The 26280-nt window shown below is 33.5% G+C and overlaps 1 protein-coding gene across 1 annotated transcript in view; it reads left to right on the top strand.

The window, feature by feature from the left end:
• Positions 1 to 26280, top strand: part of LOC131075935 (MADS-box transcription factor 23) — a 98111-nt gene that overhangs the window by 15956 nt on the left and 55875 nt on the right. Inside the window, exon 3 of the mRNA XM_058012900.2 lies at positions 18649 to 18706. Within this exon, the coding sequence (XP_057868883.2) occupies positions 18649 to 18706 (58 nt within the window). The remainder of the gene's footprint in view (positions 1 to 18648; positions 18707 to 26280) is intronic.

Below are 26280 nucleotides of genomic sequence, written 5' to 3'. Positions count from 1 at the left end.
GTTTTGAAGGTAGAAGATGATATCCTTGTACTAAGGATCAACTTTAGTTGATGACAAGCTGATGCATAGTCAACATTAATCTCATTGGTTTTAGTTGCCTTAAGGTTTACACCAGCCATGAGCTTAGCCAAATTTTGAGCTCTTACCATATTCACTATTTGGACCCTAATGCTATATTCTTAGATCTTATTTTTCCATCTATATCATTTTATTGAGGTATCTTATTGCATTATGATATCCTTTACGATAATGTGTGAGGCATATGCTATTACTTTTCTCTAGTTAGATATCACCTATAATCCTTGATTATTTTTTCTAAGACATAATATTCTTTTTCATTATAAAATATTTGAAATTCTACTAATTACAAAGACTCATTAGAGAATGAAATAGAATACTCATAAAACCCCTTGTTCCTTTGGACCAACACAACAACAATAATCCAATATAATGAAAATCAGAAAAGTTGGAATGTTTCGATATAATCAAAACTTACCAAGACTAACATATCTATAATTTCTTCCTTGCTTCCCATAAAGCTTCAGTGAATTTACCACCCCATGTGATTGATTTCCATGTCTTGAACATCTTAGAGATAACCTTAGTTATTTCAATAAAGTTTGTATGAATCTCCTCAAGAAGTTTATCTATCTAAACTAGATTATACTCCTTTTATAATGGTAGGTCTAAGAATAAGGTCAATACCTTAGACTTTTTCTAGACAAGTCCTTATTCCATCCTTGGATAGGATGTATCGCAATAACTATAAATTTTCAATAAATTGTAAATATTAGAAAAGGAGTAGCTTTAGAGTTTTGTAAAAGAGTGTTTCAAAGATTTTTATTTTTCTAGTGAAAACAACCATTTTTTTGCTTTGAAGTTTGCTCATTTTATTTATAGTACTTTTGACTTTGAATGAAAATTATTAGAGGTGGAAAAGATCCCATAGAAATAATAATTTTTTATTCTTTTAGAAGCTGGTTTGTGAATTCCTCCTTGGTCACTTGAATAGGTAGTAGGGGTGCGATATATATGTCTATTTTATAATAACAATTTTATTCTCCAACAACCATTATTAACTTCACTCCATTGTTGAAAGTATTTTTTTACCTCAAACATGCTAAGCTAATGGGTTCCTAAATTCACTTAAAAATGTTTGTATTTTGAGTCAAATGTCAAGGCTCGATATCCCATTTTGAATTTCTTCAATGTGATATAATAATCATGTGATATCTTCTTTTACCACTATAAAAACTTGGTCCATTAAAATGCTTTTAATATAATCTCATCTAGTTCATTTATATTTAAGAGTCTTTCATTTTGTCACTAGGCAATATTTATACCTAGCTCAACTATGATTGCTAGAGTTTTAACCTTCAATTCATTGGGAAGACTTGGTCTCTTCCCATTAGACAACTCCTAGGAAGTTAATATTATAGTTTCTCTCCATGTTATGTTGTAGGTCCACATTGCTTCTAGTAGATTTTATTCCAAATCTTTTCTTTTGGTCACCATTTTGTTTGTCAATATATTTTCTAATTCCTAGTTGGTAACTTTGAGCTACCCATTGGATTGAGATGTTATGGATATAATTTTTATTCTATGAGTTGGTACTATTTATTAAAGGATTAATGGTACAACCATAACCGATGAATCCTCAAAAGAGAATTGACTGACTTATACAACAAGAGTAACACAATGAAAGAAACAATAAAACATAGAAAGACTATAGAAATAGATCATATTATTGTCTTAGAATATTTGGTAACCAACCAATTATCATCATACAGTCATCATAGAACATTCGGTAGTCAACTGGTTACATGCAGGCTACATGCCAGGTACAATCCGTTCGGAACTCTCAGAGTCAACCAGATCTCTAATCACGAATCTAAATCCTTATCCTAATCTCTACTGCCCTACAAATGATTACATAATACCATATATATACCCTCCAAAACATATCCAGGTCAGCCACAAAAGATTACATTTACCAATGCAGGAAAATGAAACATGTAAATAGGTCAGCCCCAAGAATGAAAGAAAACTATCTGGAAAAGAACCACCAAGAAGTGTGGATCAATAGGAAGGCCAACTAAGGACTTAGGAATATTAAGCAAGACCCAAAATAGATCCACACAGAAAGAAACCGCTCTAGAAAATAAGAATCTCTAACCAGTTAGCCCAAAACTGCCCCAAAACCTAGAAACAGTCAAACCGAAAGCAATATCTTACCAGAAAAGAATCCAAATGGATTGAAAATATGGAATTAAGTACATAAACTAGCATGGAAACCAAAAATATGATTTTCAATGAAAAACAAGCCACCACTGGAACATATTGGTAGGAACACAAAAAACTGCACATAGAACCGAACAAGAACTAAACTGAAAGGAAATATTTTTGGTTGATGCAAGATTACTCATAGATCGGGGATGCTCCTGCATTAGACACCCCATGTAGAAAGAGATGTTCTATGAGAGGCAACTCATGAACATCAAAAAGGATTCGGAATATAGATTCCATGCTCATTTCTGATCTAAACATCTTCCTTATTTGCAAACCTATTCCTTAGCTCCTCCGGAACCTCAACCGGATTCTCTGACTCATGAATCTCTTTAGTTTTCTTCCTTTGCTTTAGACCTACACACTATCTCTGTTTATTGCTCTCTTTCTTCTGCAACTTTGACTTATTTTTGCCATAAGACTTCATCCGATTTGTCACCATAAGCTTTTTGTCATCTAGTTCTATCTTGTTATTAGACTTATCTATCATATCCTTCTGCAAATTCATGCCACTTTCCGCTATAACCTATGCAACCAGTTTCTCAGCAGTGCAACTTCTCTCAAGACTCAGATTCTTCACCTCCTTCTCTTTCTCCTTCAAAGAAGCCAATATGAACTTTTTCCCATCCTTGTCAATAGTGATTAGGTTTCTTCTACAATCATAAATAGCTCCTCTATCAAACTGCCAAGGTCTTTCTAACAAGAGATGACAAGCACTCATAGATACAACATCACACAAGACCTCATCCCTAAAAGGCCCAATATTAAAACTCACCAAACACTGCTCCTTTACTTCTAACTTTTGATCATCTTGTAACCAACTTACCTCGTAAGGACAAGGGTGATCAAGCCTCTTCAATCCAAGCTTCATTAACATCTCCTCAGATACCAAATTGTCATTACTTCCACTATACACAATAACCTTACAACACTTACCACCCGATTTGTACACAGTCTGGAAAAGACTCCTCTGAGTAGGTCCGGTATCTTCACTGCTCTTCTCTATCATGACTCTTCTGAACATAAGGGATTCTCCTTTCTCTAGTGCACAATCCGTTCTGGTAACTTCACCTACCGATTCCTCATTTGCCACACAACTTCTTGTCATTCACTGCTTACATTCATAAAATCTATGTTTTGTTTCTCCACACTTGAAACATTTGCTAGGAAATTCTCTGCTACTACTATCGGTCCCTTTCCTTTGTTTTTTGATCCAGTTCTTTATTCCACTTAGGTTTTGATACATCTTCCATATTCTGCTTCTCTATAATCATCTGTCCCTTAAATCTCTCCTTCACTCTAGGTTTATTTGGCTGTCTTCTCCTCACCTTCTCCTCAACCTTCAAAGCATACTGGTAAGCTTCTTCAATTGTGGAAATCCTCAACCTATTCATCTCATCTTGAATATTAAATGCAAGTCCATTTATGTACCTCGCCACCTTTTCTCTATCCATCTCTCTACGTCCAGATATCATCATCACCTTGTAGAATTCCTATACTCTTTCACACTCATGTTTCTCTATTTCGGGTTCTACAACATCTTGAACAATTCCAACTCATAGTCTCCCAGTATGAACTTGGCCTTCAATCTTGCAACCATCTGTCTCCACCGGGTGATCTTCATCTCACCATTCTCCACTCCATCTCTTTGCAATTCATTCCACCATAAGGCAACATGCCCTTCAACTTAGTATGTGCTAACCAGACTCTCTGTGGGTCCTTGACATCCTCAAACTCAAAGTAATCTTCCAATTCTCCAATCTAATTAATCATATCCTCCGGGTTCAACATTCCGAAAAAGTTTGAAACCTCCACTTTATGAACTTTACTTTCTTGTGCCAATGCTCTTAAAAATCTTTACTCTCTTCTGTCTTTCGACCCTTCACCCTCTTCCACCTCGAGCTCTTCTCTAGCTTCTTCATATTCATCCTCAGACTCCGGATTCCTCCACAAACTAGCCAATGTGTTCTGGATCTCGTTCCTCATCTCATTATTGAAATCTTTCATCATTTTCTCTACCCTCCAGGGATTCATCCTTCTAGGATGCATCTCCTCTACTTCGATGAACTACCTCAAGTCGGCGATCTGACTACCACTTTCAAGTGCCTTGCACTCGACGATCTATTGAACACACTTGTAGCCTACCCCCACTTGGCGATCTATTCACCCAAAGGAATGGCTCAAGATTTGCAACCAGCTCTTCCACCAAATGGTTCATAACCAACTTTGATACCACTTGGTGTAGCCATAACTGGTGAATGCTCAAAGGAGAATTGACTAGCTTATTCAACAAGAGTAACACAACGAAAGGAATAATAAAACATAGAAAGATCACAAAAAAGGATCATATTATTATCTTAGAATCTTTGGTAACCAACTAGTTATCATCATATAGTCATCATAGAACATCCGATAGTCAACCGGTTACATGCAGGCTACATGCCAGATACAATCCATCCGAAACTCTCAAAGTCAACCGGATCTCTAATCACGAATCTAAATCCCTATTTTGATCTCTTCTATCCTATAAATGATTACATAATACCATATATATACCCTCTCGAACATATTCGGATCGACCACAAAGGATTGCATTTACCAATGCAGGAAAATAAAACGTGTAAATAGGTCGTCCCCAAAAATGAAAGGAAACTCTCCGGAAAAGAACCACCAAGAAGTGCAAATCAATAGGAAGGTTGGACAAGGACTTAGGAACATTAAGAAAGACCCAAAATAAATCCACACGCCAAGAAACCACTCTGGAAAGGAAGAATCTCTAATCGGTTATCCAAAAACTGCCCTGAAACCTAAAAATAGTAAAACCTTAAGCAATACCTTGCCGAAAAAGAATCCAAATGGATTGAAAATCTAGAATTAAGCACATAACCCAGCTTGGAAACCAAAAGTATGATCTGCAATGAAAAGAAAGCCACCACCAAAACATACCGGTAGGAACACAAAAAACTGCACATAGAACCAAACAAGAACTAAACTGAAAGGAAATATTTCTAGTTGATGCAAGATTGCTCATAGATCGGGGATGCTCCTACATCAATTAAATATATTTTGACATAAACTATGGTACCTGATTGGTACAATGGATTTGGGTGTATTAAATCATAAAACATGGTCTCATACAAGAAATTTATAACTTCTCGACTAATTTATAGAGATTAAATGTTTTTTCATCTATTTGGTCACATAGCTTATGTATATAAGATATATTCCTTACTTTGTGATGTTAAGCTAATAAGTCCATTGAAATCCAATTCCCATCTCTCTAAAGGTTCTACATGTATTTGAGGATGAAATAGGATTTCATTTGAATGAGTGAGTTTATTGTCCTACTAATACTATTCACACTACTTAACATATTGTTTGATATTTTGATGTATGAGGGCTAATATTATTTGACATAAAAAACATAATGCATAGTTATAGAGTAATGCTCTCTACATGGTTCATATGAAATCACTAAGTATATCATAAATCCCATTTGATCATACACACACTCATAAAATATATTTTTGTCTGAATTTGAATAAGGATGCACACTTGTTCATTCCAATTTAACACTTTCTTGAACAATATGCTTCCTTTATTTTAAAGTAAAATATGGAGGAAATTCCCATGTAGCAAGCTAATTTTCTATATTGTTGAACCATGATGTACAAGATGATATTAAAAATATCAAATCATCAAGGGAGTCATATTGATTTGGTTCATTGTCCTCTATGTCTTGTATCCTAGACAAAAGCAAACAACTACATTAGATTTCCTAGGTTTATCCATTATTGTTAATTAAATTCTTATAAGAACAATAACTAAAGAATAATTATCCCATTTATTATTGCTTTATTAATTAATATATAATTGAAGAGTAATTCATCTATTTGATGAACTTATAGCTTGAGATATAATGGTAAACCTTGTTAATATCATAAACAAGAAGGAATTCCCTATCTATGCTAGTGTGATTTCTCTTAGTATGAGTAGAATTTTCATTGATACAGTAGATAACATACAATCAAGCTCATTCTTCATGTTGGTAAAAAATAATTGATATGGCAATATTGGAGGCATCCATTTGTATGTAAAATAAAAGGTTCCAAATAGGTCCTCTTAACATTGGCATCATCATTTGTTTTTCTTTTGTAATTTTAAATGACTATTGGTATTTTGTATCCAAAAAAAACTCTTTTATCAAAATAGAGAACATTGGTGTTATTAATTTACTATTTTTTATTTTTTTTGTTAAATAATGATAGAGTCCAACTTGTCCTAAGAAACTTATGACATTATTTTAATTATTGAGAGGAGGTAGTTGTATCATAATTTTTATCTCTTATACATCTACCTTAATTATTTATGATTAGATATGATCTCCTAAAATCATAGCATAGTCAAACATCATGGGGCATTTTTTATGGCTCAAAGATAATTTTATGTTACCCACATCTTGTGACGACTTAATCCAATTTATTTTCAGCGTCTTCAAATGATTTTTATAAACTATGAATTCATACACATAGACTTCCATATGCTCATTGGTAAATCTTGTAAATATTCCAAGGACTACTAACCAGAAAGTAGTTTGAACATTGCAAATTCCAACGGTTAAGGTCCCTATGAGAAAATATACCCCATGGGCATATAAAAGTAATTTTATCTTAATCATTTGGTTCTACTTAAATTTAATTATAGCCAATAAACTTATTGAAAAAGGAGATTTTTTTTCTTTCCAACGAGATTGCCTAATGCGTAGTGTATAAATAGTAGAGGAAAATAATATTTTGAGGTAGATCCCTTTAGCTATTTGTAGTTAAAGTAGATTTAGCATTTTCCATTTTAATTTAGAATAATCATTTGTGGTGAAGTCCAATAATTATCAAATATTGGGTACATAAATACTACTCTCAAAGAGTTTTCTAATTTTGATTTCACTACTTCTTCAAGGTTTGGTTTTATCATCTTTGGGGTTGAATTTTTTGGATTGACATTATTGGTATATATATGATGTGTACACATTTGAGGATGATTTTCTTCCATGTCACTATATTCCCATGCAAAACATTTGGAATGTAAGCACAAGGCATCTAGTTTTTTTATTTTTAGTTTCTAGATAATTTGTCACCTTTGTTCAATGGTTCCTTAAGTTGAATCATGATATATTAGGCATGAGTATAAAGTGAAGCCAATATTCTAAAATATTTAATGAGAGTGCTTGTATAATAATATGATTGTAACAAATAGAAAGTAGCTATTGCATAATGTAAAGTTTCTCCTATTAGTATAATATTTAATAAAGGGCATAACAAAAAATTTAATAGGAGTTTTTGTGATCATGGGTTTGATCATTAAAACTTATTTATTATACGATGGATTATCATTATCATTATGATCTATTTACTAGTGTTATTTTTGTTTTTGATTAAGGATAAACAGGTTGTGAGGGGACCCGAAACCTCGTACAATAGGTTTTGAAGGAACCCGAAACCTCGTACAATAGGTTTTGAAGGAACCCAAAACCCTAAGATTTTACCAAGATTTGAAACCCACAATACTATGCTGCCAAAGATAAAAAATCATGAAAACCAGGAGCCCAAACACAACTGAACTGACTAACGCCAGCCAAATACCAATGCAGTCACAAGCAGAAAATGTCAGCCAAACAATCAAGATATTGCCAATATTATATAGTCCGACCACACCAACAAGGCTACAACCTCAAGCTATAGCACTTAAAAGTAAATGACAAGGGTCTAGCAGAACCCTCAGCCAAACAATAGGGATATTCCCAGCTCCCTTAACTTGTAACAAAAACTCCAAGCAGCAGACCTTAACCAAAAACAACCATAGTCTATACTAGGCCCTTGAAAACTATCAGCATCTAGCTAGACAAGATTACATAAAAGAAGCATTAAAAGCTGAACCGAAACATGATGGTTTTAAAAAGATCCCCTAACCTTCAAAATGGGTTTTGATATGGCTCCCAGAACCACTAGGATGAAGCCAACAACCTCGAAGCTTCTGATAGTCGCACCTCTAACATCAAAGCATCTATCCACCTCAATAGGATAGGAACCCACCTCAATACGGGCTGAAAGGTAGGAAACCATCAACAAATAGAACAAAGCTTCAAACCACGAACCAAAGTCCAACCACCAAGAGATGGAATCACAATGCTTTGATGGGTGTTCTTTTTGTTACTCAATATAATATTTCTTTATTACTTTTTCTAAATTATTTTCCATACATGATGAGTCAATTATGTTCCTTGGCATAATCATGATTGAAAATAAGTTTTAAATGGAGTATATTAAGGTAATAATAGAAATTTAAGGGTAGGTTTCCAATCAAGCAATTTAAATTTTGTACAAGAATTTAAGCTAAATTTATTATGAAATAACTACTAAAGAGTTATTATCGGAAGACTACTTCTAAATTCATATTTAACCTAGCCTCAAATTTTTAAATAAAATTTAGCTCTAGAGATTTCAAGGGGCTACAGAACTTCTAAGAAAGACAACACCCATGCTTATGAAGGAATGAATCTAAATTTCTAAGGAATAAAATTTATGGAGTTAACAAAAAGAGTGGCACTAAAGTTGTTTTGGTAGAGAAAAATACTATTTTAAATTTTAAATTTTTATTTATTGTGTTTTTTTCTTTGATTAGAAATTGCCGAAGATATAATAGATCCCATAGAAACAACAAAATTATAAATATTTTATAATTCCTCCTTGGTCATAAGAATCTAGGGGGGCAATAATGTCTATCCATTCACCAATATTATTCAATCTTTTACTTCAATCGACATTACCTTCACTACTTCATTCTTCAAAAAAATTCTTTCTAATAGGCCAAACCAGTGTTTTCATATATTTTCCTTGAAAATATTTATATTTTGAGTCAAATATTAAGGCTTAATCTCTTAGTTTAAAGTTATTCAATATGATATGATGATCATGCCATGTCTTCCTTTATTTTTTTGTTAAGATTCAAACAAGTTTTTAAGGGATCTGAAACCCTTTTTACATTAAGTCGACAAAGACATAAAAACCAATAAATCATCAACAAAAGATTAGACAAAAAATGTAGATTGACAAAAAAAACTAGAACAACCTATTTTAAGTTTTTTATAGCCTATGTGGCTTTAGCTTCCAATTGAGGCATACTAAGGGTGATTTCCTTCAAATCTTGGATTTCTTGGGAGGATTGTTCTATAGTTCTCTTTAGATTGGCTCTAGTTTTCTTGCATAGGCCTTCAACCTCCTCTAGCCCCTTCATTTTATCCAATGCTTCCACATCCACCACCATCCCTTTTTGTTGAGTTTTTTCGAGTTTTTTGACCAGGTTATTGAAAATATTTGTAGATTTTTTTACCATTTTGTGGTTAAAGTTAACAAGAGAGATGAGATCAACTTTTTTTTTTTAATTAGTCTCCAGATATTGAACTCTTCATTCATAATCATTTTTAGAACTTACAAATTCATCATCATATGGCTGACCTGCGATTCCTACTTCATACAAGCGAGTTGTAGCCTACAATCCGAATTGAGGCTAGGTTTTTGAGGTTAGATTGCCTTCATGGGGGTGTAACTCTTTATCCTAGCCATAGTAGCACGTGTGTCGGCCATATTTTTCATGATTGTTTGGAAAGAATCGACAATAGAATTCCTTTCGTCCTCACTCCACAACCCTTCATTACTTATGTCCTATTTGTTGTTGATCGAATGGAGCTTTAGGTTGATGTCCTTAATTTCATGAAAGATCCACTTATTCATTTGATAGATATCAACCACAACATTGTAGGTTATAGCCAACACATCATTAGGGTTCTCCCGATGAAGATTGACGAGAGGAGAATTGGCATTGATATCCCTAGGAAAGGGGGTTCTCCCTTCCCTATTGGTAGCAAGTGTAGACTCTTGAAAAAGACTGTGAATGGAAGGACCAGTCACAAATTTGTTCTAAAAATAGGGGACTTATTCATAATAGGTTTTGATAAATTAGACCCTTCTTCTTGGCCACAAACATCGACTCAAAATCATAATCATCCACTTGCCAATCGTCCTCTTCAGTAAAGTGACTACCAAAATCCTCTCCCTCAGAGGTCGTCTCCTCGTTAGAGGGAATAGGAGAAATTTGGGAGGTGGAAGGGAAGGATTTACAATATTCATAAATTAACAACAACAAACCCTCATGGAGTACCAAATTTTTCTTAGGGTCTTTCTTTTGATCCTTGATATTGGTATTAAAAGAGGACACCAAATAGAGCGGGAAATAAATTTTTACTTTATGTCTAAAAAGGTTTAGCAACACAAAGTGATGACTAAAATCCCTATTGTGACAACCATTCATAGAGAAGTATCTCACAAGTACCTCAAGCACAACCTGCCACAGAGACTTGATTTTACAAATTTCCTAACCACTCTTGGATCCTTTAACTAAGTTCTTCGTCTCCTTCTCCTCTTTGGGGAATTTCTCAATATATGCCTTTGAGAATTTCCTATCCCTAAATGTCTTGGCCCCTTCAATCGAGAACCCAATGACTTGTGCAATGAATTGCTCGTCAATGTCAAACGTCCACCCAAAGAGAGAAATCCTCATGTCTTTCCAACCTTTAGCAAATTTGCTAGTAATTTTGGAGACAAAACTATGGAGCATCTCAAGGTAGGGATAACACCTCCCCACTTCAAGATTCTCCAAATTGTTTCATTGTTCTTGAGATCCTCACAGTTTATGGGTTTAATCCTCTTTCTTTCTTCACCCATCTTCAAATAGTCACTAAAATTTATAGTATAGGAATGAAGAAGTAGAGCTAAGGCAAACACAAACAATACAATAAGCACCCAAAAAGAATGGGAAGGGCAATGAAAATTAAGTCTGGAATGTAATGCCCCGCCAAGAAACCTCGAAGGGATTAAGCCATAACACAAGAATAGATTGCAATAATTTTTTTTTAAAGTTACACCACATTAAGATACAACAAGATATCAAAGATTCAGATTACATAGTGGAAGACATCAACTAACACCTAAAGAGTTTCCCAACGAGATTACTTAAATTTCACAATTCACTTAACTCACACAATTAATCCAATATCTTAATAACGAGATAATTCTTACACGAGGATAATCTCTTTCAAAAGATGGAAATATAAATCACAAGACAAGTTCATCCATTAAGATCTATTCATAATCTACATTCACGCTTTTCATTAAAATATAAGCCATGCATCTACTATTCTAACACACTAGAATTTTATCATAAACATATGAGATCTTTCCATGCATATTTAATTTCCTTAACCACAACTGAATAGATTCCATTACTCTAAGTTACATTCTTTCATATTCCAATTTACTGCATTCAAGAAAGGACTGCATATAAGCATTTAAAGTTAATTCCATCTTATCCACTTATACATTCTAACATAAGCTATTCATACATGATAAAGTTGAATAAGGGAAACATAAGAGAATAACATCACATAACACCATAATGATCTCGGAGTTCACCCCTAAAGGGCTACATCTCCGAGTCTGCTCAACTGCAAGACCCCTCTGATAATTAATAAAGTTAAGAATACAAGAGGTTACACCATTTACAATCCTGCCATCAAGGCGAAACATAAACAATATACAAGCGACCGCATCGGTCAACAAATACATAAACGATCCTTGAAAAGGAAAGGATCCAGCTGAACATAATCAAAGCTAATAAAAAGGTCCATTGGAGCATCCACAAAACTGAGTCATCACCACCCAAGGTCTAACATGAAACCAAGTACTCACAAGCGTATAGACAATAGGATGACCCACAAACGTGCTCCTAACAGGACAAAACAACAACACACTAGCGAACGTAGGGACAAGTGTCATCACACAACCTGGTACGGTTACCATTGCAGGTCTTCATAGGTTCCGGCCCCATACACTGGTTACCCTGGCAACCTAATCCAAACCTCCGGCCCATCCAAGCCTCATGTGGACCCACACATCCTTTCATGAAGACAAGGATGATGGTTTACCATTTCAGGCCTTCTCACAGCATGTCGAGTCTGTGTTAGCACTCGTCCCATGGTGAGGCACAATTATCTTACTTAGAAATTAACATTCTAATCTACTATTAGGTTATCACTTATAAAACTCACTTTCGATGGGTTACCCAGCAGCCACTTTGGGCACGACCCCCAATCGAAAGCCACTTTCCCATACGACACTAGACTATACTTAAACGAACTCAAAACCAAGACATACACATGGTCAGATGAACGGAGTTCAAAATGGAGAAATCCACCATTTGGTCAAACATGACTTCATACGAGGTGCACTGATAAATGGTACTCTAACTAGAGACCTGACCGACTAAGGTCAACCACGAATCATCATTCGACACCCACATAGAGGATATAACCAATTACGACACTACCACAAAACAATAGTCAAACTCGTAACCGAGGACTAGAACAGGTACCCAAAACAATCCATATGATAGGGTCCAATCGAATAAATCAAAACTTGCCATTACTTAAGCAAAAGCGAATACAAAAATTAAACTCGCATAGGCAATAACTGGAAAAGACAATATTTTCCCATATTAATTTAAACATAAAGGTTGATCCAATTCCCTGATTGATCTAAGTTTTCAAAAAGCATTGACAGAAAAATCATTGTTACCAGGTGAGTACAATACCACAATTTTCAATGGTCCATTTGCCTATGTCTCAAAACAGAGGAAGATTATAACTATACCATTAATTTTACAAATTGAGAATACCATTAACTCGCCAACATTCCAAACGACACATTATTAAAAATTTCCCATGATAAAATATTTCATTTACTTCTCAATTACTCAAATGATATGTTCTTGAATAAAGTATTATTTAAAAATAGTCAATTAATAAATATATTTATTTCAACAATTTCCAATTAAAATATTATTCTTCCTCAATAAGACAAATACCCAAATTAACTATTAATTAATTTATATATTTATTAATCCAAGATTAATAAAATATAACAAATTAATAATTAAAACCCAATATTAACAATCAAGTATTTAATTTAGAAAAATACTCATTAATAATAAAAAAATAGAATTTGAGTATTAATAAATGTATATTTTCCATCATACAATTGATTAATAACAAATTAATGATAATTTATTATCTAATGAACATTTAATCCTAAATGAAAACTTAATTAAAATATTAATCATCATTAACAACTTAATTAAAAATTTAAATAATATTAAAATATATATATATTTTTTTGATAATAAAAAAAAATATTAAAAAAAACGTTTTTATTTCTTTTCATAAAAAAATAACCATGCAAAAAGGGGAGGGTACCCACGTGGGCCCCCCCTTGGGAGCTCTCGCTGCCCATGGTAGCGCTGCTACCAAAGGTAGCAGGCAGCTGCCATTGGCAGCGCTGCTAACCTTTGGTAGCAGTCCGCTACCATGGTAGCAGCTGCCTCCCGCGTGGTGGGGGTTTGTGCCCAGCCACGTGGGATGTTATAAATTATTATTTTTTTTAAAAAAATTTTGCTGTTAATAAAAAAAAAGAAAACTTCACACACAGCAAAATAATCCCACAGTCTCACAGAGACTTAAAATATTCATCCTTTTTTTTTAAAACACGATGTCAATTTGCAATAAAAATCAATTTGGTATGAAATATGTTTTATTTCATATTATTGATGGGAATACCTCTTTTGAACCACCAAGGGTTTCAAATACCCAAAACAAATTGAGGAATATCAAAACCCCAAATAAAATTTTCAACAAAAATCCATATATGGGCAAAAAGAACCATTTTTAGCACAATGATTCAACTATTTATGCAAAAACAAAAGCTGATAAGCATAGTTCTATAATTACAAATCCAAATTACATCTAAAATCAACTTGAAAGATTGATTTTTTTAACAACAAACATTTTTCTTTCAACCACAGACCATTTCTTTGGTAACAAGGAAGACAAATAAGGTAATTCCTACCTCCATATGCATTCTTGGAAGAGATTTGAAGGAGAGCCCAACCTGCAAGCTCCAAAAACCTTCTTCCTCCCAAAACCCCCAAATTTCCTCCAAAATATTTTTCCAAAATTATATTTTTTCTTCAAAAAAAATTCCATCCCCAATATTTCCAAAAGTCTAGGTTATATGGGAAAGGTTGACCAAAAAATTTCATTTTTGGAGTTAAAATTTTTATTTAAAACAATTCACAAAAATGATTCTCTTAAACTATATCAATAAATTAAACTTGCCTTTCAAATTTAAAATTGATTTTCTCAATTAATTCAATTTAACCTTTCTATTTAAAAACTGCCAAGAAGATAAAATTAATTCTATTTCAATTAAAATTAGATCTTTCTTTTCTTAGGCATAAACATGATACATTTAATATTTAAATTTAACCATTTAGTTGAACTTGCTCCCAATTTAAATCGAGCAATTCAAATTAACGATAAATCACATAAAGAAATCCTGTTTAATTTAGTCCATTAATCTTTAATGCATAAACACATATTTAATCAAATTAAATACTAAGGACTAATTAATCAATTTAACCATACACACCAAACACGCAAACCAAGAAGGTCAACCAGATAGACGACTCGCAAACCCAAACAAAAAAGGAATATCGACGACGACTGGCGATGCTTATTTGAGCATGACTATGGTCAACTAGGGTCTTACGACCACCTAATCCAACTCTAAGGATTAAAGAGGTACTCTCAAACCTGCAAATCCAGGTGAAGACAAACCTCGCACTCATGCGGCGTGGTACCTGAAATCTCCTGCAACCAAGAGTCATACATGCATACATATATAAACTTAATGAAAGCATTAGCCCGATTTTAATACCATGAAATAGGAACACTAAGCAACTTGCATACAACTATTGTGAAAACCACATTAACAGATATGCACTAACTCAATACATTTGACTATAATCATTATATTACGATAAACTAACTAAGATAAAATTGAGATTAAAAATTGATTAGGGTAGGGGTACTACATGGAAAATCTCCTTACACACACCCCACTCCACGTAATAATGGAAATTAATACCAAAACTGAAAGCCACATCATTGAAGAAAAGGAAATTAGATGTTCCACGCATGAGTCTTATCATATCTCATCAAGGAGTTAGCATCTTGTGGCACACAATCTTGAAAGTGCCAAATCACCAACGTATTCACATGAACTCCTTCATTGGCAAAGAAATCTGCTACTCTATTGGCTTCACAGAAGGCATGAGAAATATAAACCTTTTCAAAAGATTTTAAAATGCCTAAATATTTATTAACCCACTTTTCAATAGTCCATGAAGGCTTTTGAATTCCCTTAAGGCATTGTATAATGTTGTTCGAGTCTACTTCTAACCATACTAGCTTGCAATTAAGAAGTTTGGTAATGCTTAAACCATGGTAGGCAACAATAGCTTCAGGGAGGTGGTTCGTTTGACATCCCAAGGGAAGTGCCACTGGTAAAAGGAACCTACCATTATCACCATGTCTTCCTTTGTTACTTGCCATACTTAAAAGATTCTAAAAATATGTTTATCCAATTCATTTAAATACAAAATTCTTTCATTTTGCTTGGGTAAGATTTGTACCTAGATTTGTTGAAAACATTAGAGTTTGGATCTCAAATTCAATGGAAAGAATTAGTCTCTTCCCATAGATTACTTCATAGGGAGTAAATCTTGTAGTTTATTTTCATGTGATGTTGTCAGTCCATATTGCTTTTGGTAGTTTATTTGGATAATTCTTTATATTACTAATCATTATGTTTGTTAATAAATTTTGTAATTCTTAGTTGGTGGCTTTGACTTGTTCAATGGATTAAGAGTGGTAGGAAGATAAGTTTCTTTGTGTGTCTTGGTATTGCTTAATAAAGGATTGAATAACTCTTGAAATGAACTACGTTAATTAATTATATACAATAAATTTGGGTTCTAGTAATCATAAAAAACATTCATTTACATTAAATCAATAACTTCTCATCTTGAAACTCACAAAGCTTACATTTTTGTGCATTTGGTCGCATAGCCAATGCAAACCAAAATATATTACTTTCTTTTGATGCTAGGCTAATGGATCTAGTAAGAGAAAATCCCCATCTCTCCAAAGGTTACATGCAACTAGTTGAGGATGAAGCAACATTTTATTTAAATGAGTGGGTTTGTGGGCCCATTAGAATTGGTCACACTACTTAATATATTTGTGATGTTTTTATTTCGCAATGACTAGTAATATTGGATGCCCATAGGATTGTGCATAGTTCCTCTGGTAGAGTAATGCTCTTTAGATGGTTACATATGGTTACAAAGTATTGGGATAAATAGTTACAATAAATGTATGAGTATTATATGAGAATTATGTGTGTTATATTTTATAAATGACGATGGAAGAATGGTGTTGAATTTGCAAAAAATCAATTTATATTTGTTTAAAAATTAGTATGCTTAGTTTGATGATACCTCAAGATCTATATTATCTTAAGCTATTATATGATTCAAATCTCAATACTACAAGTGTGATCATAATTTCCATGAAAATTATTAATCATATGGATATAATTTGTGTCATGTGAGAATGAAATATTAGAATGTATCCTTACAAAATTACTTTCATTTAGCTTATTGATATTTGAGTTTGTCAACGTAGTGTCTAAAGAGATAGTTTAAGAGTTTGTTAACTTGATGGATTAATAAGTTGTCTTAATTCAAACTCTTATGGTAGGCTGGATCAATGGTGATGGGCAATATTAAAAGAAACATGTGTAAACATGCATATGACTTATATGCAGATACGAGTCTTGTGTCTCTTATCTATTTAACTATAATATACTAGTTTCCTTATTTTTATATATTCCTATATAGACTAATTAGTTATATATTGAATACTAAATAAACAACATGAAATAAAAGCATGTTGTACAAACGTGTAAAGTCATCATACAACTAGTAGAAGGGGATGGGAGACTTAGAATTTGAATTTAAAATAGTGAGTTTCATGTTCATTACTAGTCTCCTCTAGATTGAACACCACCAAAAATTTGCTCAACTGGTTCCTTAAGTATGCTTATTCTCTTCAAGAATCTGTATTAATAGGTTTGCAAATATTCACCCTTAAGTTCTACAATAAATAACCTTCAAAGTCCGCTTATTCTCTTCAAAATTTATACTCATACTCATTAAAATTTTTACTCAAAAAGATTAGAAGTAGACTACTCAAAAGCCTAATCAAGTTTTCTTATAAGTCTTAAAATTTTTTGCTCATAGTCTTCACATAATTTTTCTCATAAGTGTTTCTTAGATCTGCTTAAAATTTGCTTAAATAGGAAAGATATTCAATGAATTGCTTGTAGACTAACCTCCAAAAGATTTCGTATTTATACCTATCAAAGTGCACCCCTTCCTGAAAGATTACACCTCTTCATGTAGGTTGGCCAATGAGGAAGAAGGATTTTTTATTCAATTTAAAAATTGCTTCCCAAAGAGGGTGACTCCCTATGCAAGGTCGACTCTAACATAAAATTCATTTTTTTTAAAATTATTTTTTAAAGGAGGTTGATGCAAAAACAACAACCCATAAATTTAAATTTGATTATTTTGAGAAATGGGCACTCAATATTAAAGAGGTCAACTAACCAAGAGGTTAACAGTTGAACTTTTAAAAAACTAATAAATAACAACAACAAACATCCTTATTTCTACTTTTTATTTGGTCTAGCAATGTCTTGATATCAATGCCAACAATATTTTCAATAGTAAGGGTTGAATATATGGAAGTACTTGCAAGCGAGGGCTCCATAATGATGAGTAAATATTGAATATATGCGAATAAATGTAAATTAAGATAAATAAATATGGACAATGATCAAAACATGAACCAAAATTAATAGAAGAGTTTGCCATTGTTGATATGTTGTTACATTAAAATACAACAAAAAAATAAATACAAATCTAAAAAAATTACATATATACTAATTTTATCAGAAAAATCATTAAATATATAATATTTCACATGTTTAATGATTGAAATTCTTTTAATTTCATACTTAATTTATAGTTAGCGAGAGTATGCAGATTTTAAAGATTGGGGCATTGAGTTTAATAATGAAGTGATGTTGTCATATTAGTTTATGTTTTTAAATTATGATATATTTTTTGAAATTATTATATATATTTTATAATAAACAATTATTTTAGAGTATTTAATGTTTAAACTTGTGTAAATTTTTTATTTAAGAATTAATTTATGTGGATTAATTTGTTTTAAAATATATAATTAACATTTTTATATTAATTTTCTTTTCTTTTTGTTTTCTAAAGCATGAAGATGATCTTGACGAAGTATTCTGAAAGCTTTACAGGAATTTTAAATATTGAGGTAAATTTTCACTACCATATTTCTATATATATACCTATTGATAGACTTTTTTTTACAAACTTTGTATTCATTACAAAAGACACAAATGGATAGAAATATATAAAAATTCATTGCATAGATACCAATATATTTTTCAAACATAAGCATTTTTTGTTTCTAAAGTTAAGGAAATCTCTTTAATTTATGGTTTAACGGAATCAAAGGAAAATAAAAGTCTATTGCATTAGTACTATAAGTTTTGTAACTAGAACCTTGAGATAGGTGCTTGTTTTGAAAAAAAGAATTAAAAAAAATCATGAAATAATGGACATTTAAAGCTGGTTATTCCATTAAGTAAAAAATGGAATTCAAATAGTTTGACATCTATTTATTTTGAGCTTCATTTATTTGCTTAATTATAATTTCTTTTGGATTATTCCTTTTTATAATTATAGAAATCTCATCTCTAGTATTTATTTGCCTTCATTCAAACTCGTAATTTTTCCTATGTGCAAATTGGCAATACCTAAGTTTGTTAGCTTAGTATCAACCTTCTTATGTACACACTTCGAGATGACTCTAGTCAGTTCCTTTATTTTTTTTTTAAGTAGGAATTTCTAGTTAATTTCTCCATGCCCATTTGTACCTTACACATTGCATCAAATAGTATTTCAAGCTCTAGTGTTTGTACCTCCCCTTCAAATTAGGATACAATCCAATGATATACTAGTTCATCGTAGTCCACTTGTCATGGATATTACTAAAAAAAAATAGTAGACGGGAATTTAAAATTGTATTCCACCAATAAAATGACCAACCACATCAAAGAGTGGAATTTGATATTATAGGTAGTAACCTATATATATTTAGTATTTTTATCTTATTCAATAAAATCCTAAGCAATAATGTCACCATCAATAAGTAATATTATAACTTGATATTCATACCATATTTTGTTTTATTAGTGGTAAAATAGGTTTTGAGGGGACCCAAAACCCCTTTCAAATGAATTTTATTGGGATCAGGAACCCATGTACAAGTTGATGCAGAGAGATAGATCATAGACAAATAGTAGCCACTTCCAAAATGTTGCAAGAAGATAGATCGTAGACAAATAGAAGTCAAACAACAACCAACCAACAATACAAATATAAATTTTTAATGGTAGTAATTTTGAGTTGTAAAAAATTAAGATGGAGGATATACTTGAGGATAGAGAGCTATGGGTTGAATAACTGATACAAGTAGACTAGGAATTGATAAGTAGGAAGGCTAAGGGTCTTGTGAAACTCTATTTGGTGGATTCTATTCTATTAAATATTTATGAATAGAGTACAACAATAAGTTATTGTAAAAAACTTGGTGAAATTTATTATGCTAAATCATTGTAAAAAAAATATTATTTTGAAATGGAGGATGGTTGATCTATAATCAATCATTTGAATTCATTAAATATTTTAGTTTCATAATTGATCTCCATTAGAGTTAAAATGGATGAGAAGAACCATTGTTTGACTATTATGTTTATTTTCTGGCTTAGGGGGCAACCTTGTGATAACCATTGGAATCAGTAACACCAAGTTCAAGATGCATGAGGTGGTTACACCATTACTTTCTTAAGAAATCTAGCTAGATGATTTTTTTTAATATTAATAAGGAGGCACTTTCAGTTCATGGAGCTCGAATGGAAATTGAAGAAGATCTAAATCTTGTTAGAGATCCAAGTCTCTTGGTAAGTCTAAGACACTTTGTTGGAATTATAGAAAATTTGGTCATTTGTAAAAGAATTACAAAGAGGAGAAGAAGAATAAAAGAAAAAAGGGAATGATTTTGGTAAATCATTCTAAGATAATGGTGATGTCTTTGGCATAGCCTTAATTATAGACATTAGAAGATGTGTGGCTTATTGATTTTGGTGCATCCTTCCACATGAACTGACAATGAAGTGTTTTGATTAAAGAGGAAAACTAGTTTTGTAGGGACCAAAATCTCAGAGTTAACAAAATGAAAGATAAAACTCAGTCATCCAGAACTAGCAGCAAAAAGGATGCCAACTAGTCCTCAAAAAATAGGGCAATGAAACCCAACTTGAGAGACAAGACAAAACACCCTAACGAAACTATAGAAGCTTGCCTAATTTGCCATTTTTCTGAATGACCTCTTCATTAATCAACAAAATTTTTTTACTAAAATTATCCACATGGGTCATACCTTTATCCTTGCTATAGACCCTCATCGCTAGACCCGGCTGGGGCAATATGATTTTGTCCAAGTCTACATCCATGTTGTTCGATGGCACTCTAAGAATCTTGCGAGTACCAACATCCCCCGCCTTACTCTTCTTAATCGTCTTAATGCTGCCCGAATGGGAATTGCCCTAAGAAATGGCATGCGAGACTTCAACATATTCATTAAGTTTATGGAGACCCTCACTAATATTGTCCATTGCCACCTTGCTAACCACCACCACCACAATCAAACTCTACTTGAGTTTGTGATAATCATCTTCCAAGGCTTTGATTCATTTTTCTTAGCCTATCTTGAGGTTGTCCAGGCCCCCCTTATGTAGTTTAACCTTCTCCTTCAGATAATTAATATCTAGAAATATCCAGCTAAACATGGAATTTTGATTCTCTTGTAAGTTTCTGAAATTGATATTGAAAACAGTGGTCTCAGGGATAGAGGAACCCATCTCCTTCAACGTATCCCTTCTCCATCATTAGGTGTAATTATATTAACATCGTGCTCCTCCGCAAGCCTGCCTGAATCCATAAGAGAAGCCTTCCTCCTTTTAGTATTCAAATTGATGGCATTGACAATCGGGGGCCCCAAGATTTTTGATTTCCCTTTAGCACTCAAAATAGAAGCTCTAGCCACCTTGTTACCCTTCACATCAACACTAGGGTCCACCGAATCAAGAACATAATTAGTGTTATCATTCTCATCCGAAAGAACAAATCCTTTTATGTGACTAGGATTAGGAGTTTTAGTAGAGGAGCCATGGGATCATGATTCTTGTAAATATGAAAGACCTTATCCCCATCAAAATCCACCTCATCATCAGAAGTTGTATCCCCACAATGCCCCCAAACATTCTTTTGAAACTAAATGCCCACTTTAACCTTAGGGTTCCTTTAAATATGAAGGGATTTAGCATATTCCATAATTAACAAGATTAAGCCCTCATAAAGAACAAGGGAGGAATCCCTTTTCTCATGAGCTCAAATATTATGATTCAGAGACAACCAAATAAAAGGGCAAATAAATACACTTATTGTGCCAAAAATAATTCAAAATGACAAAGTGATAACGGAATAAACAATAGAATTTACCATCCAATGTGAGGTATTGCATGATGACCTCCGAAATCACCTTCCAAGGCTCTAGGAGTGAGGTTCTATCCCACTCACCATCTGTATTCTTCCTCATTTTCTCCCTCTCTTTCAGTATTAGAAAAGTATCTAAACCCTTGGTCACACACCTTTTGTCTCTGTAAAACTTAGTGCCTTCAATCAAGGTATTGGAGACCTTGGCCACCAAATCCTCATCAACTTCCAGCTCAATACCATAGGCGTAGAGCACACCGTCCTTCGACACCTGAATATAGACCTCGGTGACAAGGGCATCTAACTTGTGTAGAGTCTCCATATAACCTGTTAAACCTCCAGCCAAATTTCCCTTCCAAACAACTTCCTTGTCCTGCCATTTCTCAAAAACCATGGGTTCCAAGTGATTTCTATCTCCCCCCATCGCACAAAAGGCCCCACTTACAGTAGGCTACAAAACAATAGTGAACAAACACAACTAGATGGATAGGAATAAAAAAGCTCCTAGAAAGTTTGGTTCTCTCTTCATAAAAGCTATCCTGCTCGGGACACATTGGTACCTGTTATCCTTCAAAATTTCTAAGAACCCCTTACACCTTGCACACATTATAATAATTGATGATAAGGATGTGGAGATCCACTAGGATCTGATCATTAATATTCTAGACTTTTCTACTTGCCAGTCCCACCCCAATGTTGGCCAAATTATCCGCCACCTTATTTCCTTCGCGGTACATATGTGAGACTTTAAAATCCTCAAAATCTCTAAGTAGAGAAAGTCAATCTTGAATAACATGTTTGATAATCCAACTATGGGGGAGGACCCCTTTAAGCAATTGATAATGCTAAGGAGTCACATTCTAACCAAACCCTCCTCAATCCTTTCTCTTTAGCCAATATGATCCTGGCATAGGATGAGAAAGCCTCAACAAAGTGATTTGTTTGGGTACCCAAAGGGAGGGCCACCACCAAGACCAACCTACCATTGTGATCACACACCACTCCCCCACATCCAGTAGGTCTAGGATTCCCCTTCGTCACCCCATCCATATTGATTTTAACCCATCCCGAGGGAGGTGGATACTACTTGATCTCATCTTTGGGACATTTCAACTTGAACAAACGTTTGGAGACATCCCATTTAAGTTTCCATCTATGAGTAATTTCCAGATCATCCATCGAGGGAGAGAGGGAACCATCAACTTTAGCCTCATCAAAGATAACCTGAAAGTTTTCTCTAATAGACAGATGTATTTTATTGGAAACAACATTAGCACAATAGGCTTGATCCCTAAAGATCCGATGAAGTTTCCATCTATGAACTCACATTAGTTTTGGTTTACAAGCTATGAAGAATATTATGTGGGAAGGTCTACTTGGGTGATTATTGTCCCTTGAACATCATTTTCTGTAAAAGATATAATAATAAACTCCCTTACATATAATTGGAGGGGATCAGTGGTGTGTTACATATATTTTTTTTGGCATGCAATATTTTATCTATAAATAAATTAAATAATGTAGGTGCGTACAACATTGCTGAGGAAAATACAACTTACCTTGGGGCTTCAACTTGCTTTTTAGGGAGGTCATAAAAATGTATAGCTCGAAAGTGACTCCCTGAACATCATTAGTTATCTAATAAATCATTTGAATCCTAGTTAGACAATTAAACACCTTATCCAAGATTGCCTTTACATGATTCCTAAGATGGATGAAGTCCGAATTACACATGTTTTTTGGGAAGGTAACCAACTTGCAGACTACATGGCCAACTTGGGTGCGAGCTATGAAAAAATCAAATGGTGGAGGGAAGGGGAAACTTTCCCAACACAATTGTGTAAACTGGCATGAAAGGATCTTGTAGATCTTGTGGATTCTCAATGACCGAATATTAATGATGCAATCTTTTCACATGTGTAAAGCCGCTCTCCATAATAATTGGTATTGACATACTACTAGGGCTTCTAGATTGTTCTTGGTTTCTTGGTTTTTTGTCATCTGGTTTTAGTGTGGTTATAAGATGACAAATATCAGAATTGGCAAGGGTAATTTGAAAGTGGGGGGAGATAAAAATAGTCTTGAGTTGAACTCATATCATAAGTGGGAGCAAAATAAGGAATTATGGACCGAGATTACAGATGGTAGCCTTGTTCCATACATTAAAAAACTACATGGTCAGGATCCTAGGGTGATGAAAGGGTTTTTTAATGGTTGGAATAATGGCATTCTCGGTGTCTATGGTGCTAAGTTCAGAATTGATGAGGAGCTTATTGTAGGTATAATTGGATTACAAATGGAGGGGAAGAAGTTCTATAGAGAACACATGGCCACGAAGGAAGCCCTCTCTGTTTTCTTTGATAAGCAAAGCGAAAGAGACAAAATTAGGAAAATGGCTAATGGGGGCTGCAAAAGAAAAGACCTGATGAAACTATGGGCCGATGTTGGAGAGGTGGTGCAGAAGCACCTAGACATCAAGACATCGCAGGAGATCTTGAGGGATATTTTAAATTTAAGATTTTAATCCATATGTTTGGATATGATATTCAATGTAATAAAATCAAATGTAATGCCTAAGGGCAAACAAAATTGTAAAATCGTCATTTAGTTGTCATTTTAAGAGTCATTTGATGTGTTTTGTAAAGCCATGAAGTCATTTATTCAAAAGTGTAAAAGTTGTCAACTTGACAATAAAATGTTGTCAAGCAAAGTTGCAAAAATGCAACAAAAGTTGAAAAAGGGTTAAAAGTTGGTTATGAGAGGTAGTTTTAAGGTCAAAACTAACCAAAAGTCTATAAAAAGTCATTTTATGGTCGTTCCAAATCATAAAGAAAAGAAAGGAAAGAAAGGAGAACATTTTGATACATTTTGGTGCATTCTACTATTGTTATTTTGATTGGCTTTCCAGTTTTTATGTTGGTTCCAGGCCTTGTACGACCATGTATGGCCTGAGAACCTTTGTAAAATGTATAATTGATGGTTATATATGTGAAGTACCTTTCTTTTCCTTTTTATTTGGAGTGATTATGTTTAGAAATGAAGAAGTTATGAAATTTTTGGTGAAAGTTGTTGATTGCAGATTTGAGGTTTTCTAAGAACAGTCATGTTGCAGCATATGGTATAGATTCATATGGAATTATTATGACCTCTAAATAGATTCATTGGATAGATATGTGAATCCTCTCTCATTTCCATTTGGTTTTAGTCATTTTTATTTAGATTTATGGAATTTATGAAGATTGTGGTGAACACTGGTTTTAAATTATCTTCAATGGAGTTGCAGGCAATGGTTTGATATTATCTCATGATTTAACCATTGGAAAATTTAATGGATTACATATTCTGAATATATATTCATATATATTTTATATGAAATTGGTTTGGTGTCTTTTGGTTATTTTTTGTGAAAGATATTTGATGCCCTAGATGGACTGAGCATGCACATGTCTAATTTGGGGACAACAGAAATGGGTCTCAGTGCAGAGACCATAAAGTTTAATCTAACCATTGGATTCTCCTAAGTTTTGGATATGTTTTAATAAGGCTAGTTATATACAATTTCACCAAAGGGATTTGCAAAATAATATCTGGGTCAAAAGTTATGAATGACAGAATATAGGTCTATGATTGGGAACTTTAAAGATTGAAATGTGAAACATGAATATGGGTTATTGCATTAAGTTGATATTAATGAAGAGATGATTGAAAGAAGTTGTTAGTTTGCCTCTAAAAAATGAGTTTAAATGGATATTGATATTTTAGTATGCAGATAGGGAAGAAGTTTTTTTCTTTCCTCTGCATCAGATTGGTATCAGAGCTAGAAGAGCTTGAGTGTGTGGGTAGAGCGCCGAAGGAGGCAATCCACACCAGGACCTAGCCCAAGGAGAGTTGAAATTTTGTGTTGCTAATGTGTTTGGTTGCAGGTGCTTGTCCATCTAGCTGCAAGAGGAAGTTGGTGTTGTGTGTGGGCAGACAAGGAAGGTCTGTCAAGGGCCAAAGAGATGGTCCAGGGCCATGGGATGGTCCATTGGTTGCCAAGAGACTAGGGAGAGAGGCAAGGAGAGGACTCCTAGTTGAGGCATAGAGGTTGTTGGTGAGGTGATGCAGCATGGAGGGGTGGACTTATGGTTGGTAAAAGCACTTTGATGGCAGCCATTACATACTCCATTAATAGGAGTTATTAAGGAGGTAGATACAAGGACAGTCTTGTGTCCTTTTGGAGATATTGATTGCAACAAAGGCATGATAATGGTGATAAGATGAAGAGGC

This window comes from Cryptomeria japonica, chromosome 10 (genome assembly GCF_030272615.1).
Source record: "Cryptomeria japonica chromosome 10, Sugi_1.0, whole genome shotgun sequence".
Classification (NCBI taxonomy): Eukaryota; Viridiplantae; Streptophyta; class Pinopsida; order Cupressales; family Cupressaceae; genus Cryptomeria; species Cryptomeria japonica.
Note: the sequence above shows the minus strand (reverse complement) of the source record. Positions and strands in the feature narration are given on the sequence as shown.